We start from the raw sequence: 9,760 nt of genomic DNA, 5'->3' as shown, positions 1-9,760 counted from the left end.
ATCAGTGATGGAAGACTTCACCCATTCATGCAATAAGCCTCTGGCGGCCTCTGCTGGTCATATTGACAAGTGCAAGTGCGGAAACAGACAGACAGACAGACAGACAGACAGAGCCACTAAAACAATACTTCACTCCCACTCCCTGTGGTGAAGTAAAAACGTCTCAGAAACACCTGAATACGAAACAACTGGGTACAAATTAGCAACAGGAAATTATAAAACGTCATTGAGGGCCCAAACAAATACTTAAATATACCATAAAAATGCCTGTTAATGCACCTAAGTATTGGATTAATGCCATAGCAAAGTAAAAATGTCTCTATATACATATTATTTTCATTTAATTTTAGTTTTCATGATCAGGAATGATAAGAAGTACCAATCTTTATCACACTGATTATGTTAAATCTTCACAATTTTAATCAATATGTTCACTTTTTAATCAGAATTATTTTGGCACCAATGTCAACAACAAGAATAAAAGACAAGATTAAAGATTGGCGTCTAATAATGTAGATTATGAGGACAAAATAATCCGGCCTGACTGTGGTGAAAGACAAACCGTGTGAAGGAAAGAAACACCAACACGACGACACGTGAACTTTTGTTCCTTTTAAAACGAAATTTAATCTTTACATATTTTGTTTTAAATGTACAATCCAACAACATAATCATACATAAAAGTCTTCAGAATAATGCACAACTGTATCAACACTAGCCATAAATTAAAAAAAACAAAATAACATCGAGATCAGTGTGAAACAGAATGTTAGGCAACAGCACGGGTTTAACAAAGAACCACAGCAGGACGGACGGTCACTGCGACACTGACACGTGGTGAGGACGATGAAACACAACTCACTCACTCACTCACTCATTCATTCATTCATTCACACACACACACACCTGCTGCCTACAGGTAAGGTGCAGCTCAACGTTGCTTCTTTTCCTTTCATGGTTTTCATTTAAACATGCTCTGAGGCGTTCCTTTTAAAGGGAGTGTTTAGTTTTTGTTGGGTTTTCTTTTAAAAAGAGTGGGTTTGGACACGGCCTTGTCCATGAACCCAAAACTCACTCTCACACCAAAGATGTTTCCTTTTTAGCTCACAGAGACACAGGAGCTGCTGGTCCACTGCTGCCTCGTGTGGTAAGTTTGTGTCACCTCAGTAAATCTGAACAAAAGGATTTTAAAATAACACATTTAAACCTAAGTGTTGGCAGCAGCGGTGGACCAACGACTCCTGTGTGCAGAGATTTCAAATCAACCATTTTCTCACAAGCTGGGAAATGATTAAGAGATCATAGACTTAAAAGAAAGAGTGTGGTGAGTTCAAGTGGTTCAGGTAGGCTTGAAATCCTGGACATTTAACTAATGAGTGTTTTGGACTTGTGGGTTTTTGTTAGTGTCACAATTTTTCCATAAAATTTGAGTGAAATTGTTTTTAATTTGGCAAAATTTGAAGATAAAATAATCATATTAATTTCTTACACGCGTACAACCACCTGGTTGAGTTTGTACTTTTTTTGTGTTTTAAATGTCAGGTTTTATTCCTCATCATTTCTTTTTAAATCAAGCCCAAACTGAGTATTGTGATGCAAGAATTAGTCGGTTAAAAATATACAATATTTAATTATTCTGATGTGGACAAATCACCAAACATAAAGTATCCGTTTTAAGATTTCGTTAATATTTGCATTTTTAATGTTAGTTAGTGTAAAAGTCGCACTTCCAAAAGATGGAGTGTAAAAAAACAACAGCAGCTGTGGAACCTTTGAGCAAACATGGCCTTTTTTTCTTTTTTTTTAAAAAGGAGAAATTAATAGTTAGCAAATACGACTTCCTGTTAAAAAAACTATAACACAGGCAGATTCCAGCGCAAAGGAAAAAAACAAACAAACAAACACGCAGAGCTGTCGCCACATTTCAACACATTCACGTAAAACAGTGCAGATTTTGTACTGATTATGGCGAGATCATTAGTGAGAGTTAGTAGATTAAGAAAAGTCTCTTTTTTTTTAAACTTGTAACAGAGGACGCTCTCTTTCTTCACACACACACACACACACACACGTTCAAGCTGGCTCAGAAATGAAAACACACACTCATTTTATCCTTCACTTCTTGAAACACAGTACCCGTCTATGTCTCTTTACCTCAAATACACTCTCTCTCTCTCGCTCGCACGCTCGCACGCTCACACACACACACACACACACACACACACACAGGTTAAAGCCATCTCAGTATATATCGCACCTCCTCTCAGTTCCCATGGTAACCTGGCTGGAATGTAGTGGCTTTTAGGACACGCACGTATTCTCAAACACACGCACACACAATTCACGGGTAAACAAAGCATGTTTTGGAGGACGGACAGCAGGTGTGGACACGCGTGTGTGTGTGTGTCTGCGTGTGCGGCAAATTCAGACGACCGATTCGAAGTTAAAGGTCCCTCATCGCATCCCTGATCGGCGGTTCATGCTGACCTTTGATCCCCTGAGCCAGGCCACGCCCACCTACCACGAGCACAGCAGAGACGAGACAGGAAGTGAGGCAGACGGAGGAAGAGCGTTTATTTTACAGGTTGTGGGTTCGAGTGTGGAGAGAGAGCGAGCATGCATGTTCACGGTGTGTGTGTGTAAAAAGTGCATTTCCGCGTGTATGTGTGTGTGTTTAGGTGGGTGTTTGTGTGTGTGTGTGTTTGTGTGTCCTCGACGCGTGACCTCCAAATGACCTCAGCAGCCAGAAAAATAACAAGTCTTTAAATGGGCCACTGAGGCTGTGTGAGCCACCGTCAGTCAGACAGTCAGCGAGGTTCACCACAGAGCTGATAACAAAACAAAAACAAAACAGAAAACAACAACAACCAGGATCCGAATGTCAGAGATCGGTGTCGTCAAGGAGACGCACCGCCTCCTCCTCCTCCTCTCCCTGATTAGTGTCGTCGTCCTCTCCCACTCTGCCGTCCTGGAAGGAGCAGATCAGTTGAACATAATGGACTCGGGATCTTGGTTTGCCATTTGCGCCATGTGACGGAGGATATCTTTTTTTGTGATAATACCAAGCAGCCGCCTGCAGGGGGAGACAAAGAGGAGGAGGAGGAGAAGGAGGGGAAAAAAGAGGGTTAGATACAAGTGAGGAGGTAAAGGTGGTTTGTGGTGAGCAGCAGGAAACAACATGGTGTGTTTTTGTTGGCGTAGATTGTGATTTATTTCCTTTTTTTTAAAAATAACACTATTAAATGATAAAAATCAAAGCCAACAAAAACAGGAGTCCCTGAGGGAGCAAGAGTCATCAGGAAGGAGAGGAAGGAGAGGAACGATGGTGAGGAACCAGAGAGGAAGAGAGATGTGAAAGCAGCTGAGAAACACAACCGACTACTGTCTTCAGGACAGGAAGACATTTCTGTCCCAGCTGTTATTAGCAGCTGGTGACGAGAAGGGAAACTGGATCCTGAAGGGAAACAGGAAATGCTAAAGAGGAAGAAGAGGGAGGAGGAATCTCTCTGTCACACGAGTCTGAGCGCCTTGAAGGACCTGAACGCGTAGCTGATCAGAAACGACAGAAAACGAAACCCTGCGACAACTGCTCTTATTAGAATAACTTCAGTGTGGGACCAGCAGAGGGCGCTGTAACGGGTGTTATCATGTCTGACTCGTGGGACAGAGCCGTTTCCTCCATCTTTAACAAACACGGAGTCAGACGCGAGTGTGTGTGCGTCTGATGACTTTCACAATATTCCCTCAGTCGTGATTCTGATCCAAGAGAACACGTCAGACTCGGCTCACGGTGGATTTTCAGAGGCCCTGTTCACACCTGGTATCACACTTTATCCATCCTGAGTTCAGCTCTTCACAGCGGACAGTAACATGTGACCAAGGACAAGGACAAGATGATGTCAATGATGCCGCCGCATAAGTTTTAACCACTAGGAAAAAAATAAACCAAAGTATGGAACTATGGGCACTGATGAGTGTAAAAAAAGTGGACCAGAAGACATCAGCTGAGGAGGCGGTCTCTAATGAGTCCTGAGGACAGTAATGTGGTCACATGTGTCCTCAGACCAGCTCCCAATGTGGATGTTGACGCTGGATCTGAGGAATACATTCAGGACGGATTAAGGAGTGTTCAGAGCTGAACTCGGTGTGATTTTGCCCGTAAGTGGATCACTCTGAATGGATGTTATCACCAGGTCTGAACAGATCCGGGTAAAAGGTCTAAGACAACCAAAGTTCTGCTTGTTGTGCTCTTGAATTCAGGCCTGAGGTCAGGGCGACAAGAAACATCTGGAGATTGACAAACAGCTGGGAAACAGAGCAGAGCTGGGTCCAAAACGGTCACAATGCATTTACTCATCATCACGAACAGTCAGCTTCATTCAGAAGTGAAAGAAAATAATAATAATAATAATGATGATATTTGAACCCAGATCTGAGAGACAGGAGTGGAGATGACCTTCGGTTGGATTAGAGCTACAGCTACTGAGCAACAGGAGGCGACTTTCCAAGAGCTGCTGAGATCAAACACAGGCAGTCACAGACACTTGGAAGGAAGACGAGGCCAGTGTTTCCTGTGAGTCAGTCCATCTCTTATTTAAATTAGTATTTTAACATATTTAACGCCTACAAAAACTACATTTCAAATGAATTATCAATATCATTTATAGACACAAAGTGAGGTCGTCAGGAAGGTTTTAAACTACATTTTCAACTGCACTCAGCTGTAGCTGAAGATTTAATACATTTCTCGGCATGACTCAGCAGAAATGTATTAAGCTAATAAAAAATAAAAAATTTAATTAAATAATATGAAAAACCTGACTTGTAAGTAGAGAAAATCCATGTTACAAACTACTTTACGATGCCGGCATAAATGGGGATGATAACAATAATAACTTTAACAATAAAGAAAAGTAAAATAAATGTTCTATTTCACTCTCTTTAATTTAACACAAACTCTTTTGACTTTTTGTCATTTTAATCATGTACTTATAAAAGTGAAGATTGTTTTTTTTTTCTCTCACTTGAAATTGGACGCGACACCGCTGCCTCAGAGGAAACACTAGCATCTTAAACTGTGGGATTAGGGATTACTTCATCAGGTTAAATGCTATCACACCACACTAACCGACTAAGGTCACTACAGAGCTTCTAACACCAATCATCAGCACAACGTCACGCCACCACAGCGCTCACTACGACTACAGGAGAAACATGGGAGGGAATCTAACTCCACCCTTAAATGCACTTAAAAACGACAGCGCTCCGCTTCCCAAGGCGGCTAGCTACTCGCCGAGTGGTTGTTACGGCGACGGGTCACATGCTGTCAATCTGTGGAGACTCAGGAGGCAAAATGGGGGAGTGGAGAGGGGAGGGGTTTAAAAAAAAAACAACAACAAAAAATAATGTTGTTAATGGAGACAGAAAACTGAGTGGGGAATATTTTCAACATGTTGTGAAGAAGGAGGAAGAGGAAACAACCATGACTGCAGATGTGTGATAGGTTGTATATAAAATAGAGTATATCATTTATAAAACATTAGAGCTTTAAAGTTACTAAGATCACAACATCCTATAAACACATCTAATGAAGGTGCTAGTGAGCTAAGACAGCACTAATCAGAGCTACAGGAGGTTAAAATACAGTTTCACAGAACTACAAAGTCGAGTGAGCACTTTTCAGACATGGAAAAGATCCAGATGTGTTTGTTACACTTCAAACATACATTTGGCGACATATCAAAAGTAAAGTCTCAAGTAAACGGTCGCTGCCCGTTTCACTCTACAGTGTCGCTACTTCGCTACTCACGGCGGGAAGTTACCTGGCTGAAGAAGAGCGAGTTTACGGCGGGATAATGGCGGAGAAAGCTACGTTAAGAGATGTTCCATCCACGTTCAATACATAAACTTTATGCTCACGGACATTTTCTTTTCTTCAGTTTGACAGACATCCTGATATATTTCGCTATACTATTGTCTTGCAATTTAGTGATTTTCACAGAATCGTATCGTGATATCGTGACGTACCCTGTGATTCCCAGGCCTGTCCAACACAGTAATGCCACTATGGCATCAAACAAGGGTCATAAGGTTTGTAGCTGATAGTGGCAAATCATTCTAAAGCTTGTGGAAACATGTACTTCTGGTGCGGTCCAGCTGTGGTCAGAAGTCAGAGCAACACAACCACTGCTTCTTTTACTGGTGATTGTATTTCTGTCATATTTTTATTCATGGACACGTTGCTAAACTTGCACTTGCTGTTCAACCATGGATTTAAGTAGACTACGAGATGTGAAAACAGCATATTTGTTAACATAATTAGTGTGCTCCGCATAGTTCTGGAATATTCCACTAGGGGGCACATCAGCAGAAAAAAAACATCGTCATCACATCGCTTCACAGATTGAAAATTTGACAATTAGGGCAGCAACTAACTAATTATTTTCATAATTGATGTTGAATATTTTGTCGTTTCATTGACTACTTGTTGAAAACTGTTGAAAAGCACTGATTGATGTTTCCTGAACCTCAAAATATATTTAAGCATTTAAAAAGATCAAATGATCAAATAGCTGAAGTTGAATTTAGACGGTGGGACAGTTGCATATATTATATGGTCACTGGAAAGTGCATCTCCATTTTTCCGTATTTCAGATTTCTTCTGATGTGGGATTGCAGATTGAATATATTGAATTTACAAAAAAACAAATGATAAATAATGAGTGATATTGTCTTGTTAAACTGCCAGCACATTTGTGTAAAAAGGTTCATGTCTGAAAGAGGCTCTACACTGAAGCAGGTGACAGTTCCCATACAGGTCCCACTTTACCAGACCCACAACAACAGAAGAACAGATTTCCTATATACGCAGCCCTCTCCATATGTGCTACAGCTACCAGTGGTGAAGATGAAGGTCAGAGGTCATCTGTCTACACATGCTGCTCTAACACCATTAGAGGTGAATCCAAACCAACCAAACAACCCACAAACATCAGCAGAGTGCCAGCAGTAGGAAGGACAGAAGAGTGGGAGATCTTAATGTTAAGCTGGGAACTGTCAACAGCCGTTCACACCGCGTGTCATGCGTCACTCCTGAGAGGCGGAGCCTAAGAGACAGGTGCGAAAGTAAGGGAGGGGTGTGTGTAGAGGGGTGGGGCTAGTAGTCACCAGGGGCTCCTTGTGCTGCTTGAGCTCCTCCAGATGCTCTAATATATTCTTCTTTGTGATGATGCCCAACATAATCCTGAAACACACACTTGTTACTCAGTAAACTGCCAAAATAAACAAAAAACAAATAAACAAAAACACAAACTGCACATAACAGGGGGGAACTTAAAATACTTTACAGTGTTAACATAAAACATATCTCATAATGACAAGATTCAAATTATAACAAAGACAACAAAACATTTTAGGAATTCATTTGAACATGAACAAAAATGTAAATTATATAAAATGTACACCATGAAAATGTTCATGTACAAGTCTGGTGATATTTTCTTTCTTTTTTTTTGCCATAAAATCCAATGAAAAGGTCAAAACCAACAAAAATGCATTGAGCTAAACTGCCACACTGTCACAATAAACATGAGCACACTCATTTGGAGTTTGCATGTTTCTTCCCATGTGTGCGTGGGTTTCCTGCCACAGTCTAAAAACATGCAGATGATCGTTGGTGAGAGTATGAGAGTGAATGGTCGTTTGTCTATATGTGGCCCTGTGGTGAAATAATAGTTTATTGTTTAAGTGTTAAATTTTTAGTCGGAACAGGGAATTCCCGACTCGGAAAACTCGGGACAACCTCACCAAAGGCGACATGTGATTCCTGGCTGGAAAAACAAATAGATATGTTTGTGACCTGTTTACAGAGAAAAGGACTTATAAAGTGCTACTCGTTTTGATCTTTTCATGAGATTTTTTTTGGTTTTCAAGGAAAATATAGAACACCAGTCTTGTTTAATTCAAAAAGATGGATATAAAAATGGAAAATGAAAATAAACACTGCTGCACAGCAACAATAACAAGAAGTCTGAAACCCGGGGAGTAAATTAACAATGGTGTGTGATCGATCCCCTCATCTCTACATCACACCAGCAGGTGGCTCTCTGCAAAAACCTGAGTGTTCCTGACTGACTATATTTGCTCAACACATAATACTTGTTATGCAGCTGTAGTTAGTTAGAGTAGCTTGGTGTGTTATCGCTCTGGAGGAGGGATAAAAGGCCATGCAGATTAAAGAACACATCCAGGAACACAAGACAGTGTGTACATGTGTTTCTGCAATGTTTGTCAACCTCGGACGTGTCAAAGAAGGACGGAGAGAAGGATCTGTCCTCTCTCCTTCCAGCCATCATTCAATAATGCCACTCTCTTTGTTTACCTACTTACCCGTTGTGAGTGACAAGACACTGGCGCAGCCCCAGCTTTCTGAAGATGTCCACCACGATCTCCATGGGTGTGTGGTCGGTGACAGTGAAGGGGCTCATGTCCAGGATGGAGCGCAGCTTTAAGGGCCGAGGGCTGTCGGCCGGCAGGGTGGGTGCGTGCTGAGTGAAGTACACTCTGGAGTTTAGCAGGATTCCCTCCTGCTTACGACGAGCATTTTCTGTTAAGAAAGGGACAAAAAGACAGAGGCATAGTGTTTGAAATACATCAAACAAACTAAACTCATCTTATTCATAAACACACAGAACTTTGGTATTCAGCATCGCAACAAGTATAAGTGATAGTTCAGGTGTTATTTGTATGACAAATTGACATAGGCAACAAATGAAAATGGCAGCTGGCCGAGATACAGGAGAATAACAGATTCTCTTAGCAAAAGGTTCACCAAATAAAATTGACACAATATGGGATTTCAACCTTCAAATAATGTCTCCAAGATTATTTTGATGGTACATCAACTCCAATAACAGGGTGAACGGTACCTCTGTCAAAAAGAACCACAAAAACCACTACAACATTCATACAGAACTGAAAAAATGGAATGGATTTTGAAATTTATGTGCAAACAAAATCTGGTACAGACAGATATACATACGTTAATCCTGGTGATGGTTGTATGTGATAATCCCAATAGATCAGCAATTTCTGAAATACTAAATACTTGAATCCAAAGTCACTTAAATCACCTTTCACACTGATGCTCAGTTTGAACAGGTGTACCTAATAAAGTGGCCATTGATTTTCTTACCTAGAGCGATAGTGATGTCCCTTCGCAGAGCAAAGCCCACCAGCCTCTGAGACTCCTTCGACACTATCACAGGGAAACCATTATAACTGGTTTCGTTGATGACGCCTTGCAGCTCCTCCACCGTCAAGTCATCCTGCGTCAGGACGGCAAGCGGCGGGTCGCTGCGACGTGGCCTCATCACCTCCCTGGCCAGCGTGGTGTGGGTAAACTCCTCCTTGGCGTCCAAGAAGGGGTATCCGTTCAGACGGATGTGGGCCTCGTAGATTCCCTCGCGGCCAAACGCGTCGCCCACCCATTTGCTGGTCATGACCGCGGCCATGAGGGGGACAATGTACTCTAAACCGCCGGTCAACTCAAAGACGATGACGACCAGGGAGACCGTCATTCGGGTCACACCACCTGCATGGGAGGAAGAGTAAGAAGAAAAATAAAGATATACAACAATTAGAAATCATAGTCATGAAGAATGACTTTTAATGACAACTTGTATTTGAAATATTAAATTTTTTTCTGAATTTTTTCTCCCATAGTAAATCAAATCATTAGTTGCAACTGCTGAGTCAGCAA

The 9,760-nt window shown here is 41.4% G+C and overlaps 1 protein-coding gene across 8 annotated transcripts in view; it reads right to left on the bottom strand.

The window, feature by feature from the left end:
- Positions 1 to 611: 611 nt before the first annotated feature.
- The window catches only part of clcn3 (chloride channel 3), a 32,581-nt gene continuing 23,432 nt past the window's right edge, over positions 612 to 9,760 (bottom strand). For 5 of the 8 annotated variants that reach the window (XM_044020383.1, XM_044020382.1, XM_044020388.1 and 2 more), the window contains 4 exons: positions 9,194 to 9,592; positions 8,389 to 8,605; positions 7,168 to 7,243; positions 612 to 3,073 (listed from right to left, as the gene is read on the bottom strand). In XM_044020383.1, coding sequence (XP_043876318.1) covers positions 2,882 to 3,073; positions 7,168 to 7,243; positions 8,389 to 8,605; positions 9,194 to 9,592 — 884 coding nt within the window. In that variant the 3' untranslated portion in view covers positions 612 to 2,881. Of the gene's footprint in view, positions 3,074 to 5,293; positions 5,341 to 7,167; positions 7,244 to 8,388; positions 8,606 to 9,193; positions 9,593 to 9,760 lie in introns of all 8 variants that reach the window. The other 3 variants (XM_044020386.1, XM_044020389.1, XM_044020385.1) reach the window with 2 other exon arrangements.

Source organism: Solea senegalensis, linkage group LG3, assembly GCF_019176455.1.
Source record: "Solea senegalensis isolate Sse05_10M linkage group LG3, IFAPA_SoseM_1, whole genome shotgun sequence".
Classification (NCBI taxonomy): Eukaryota; Metazoa; Chordata; class Actinopteri; order Pleuronectiformes; family Soleidae; genus Solea; species Solea senegalensis.
The sequence above is the reverse complement of the archived record's forward strand: the minus strand, read 5'-3'. Positions and strand labels throughout refer to the sequence as shown.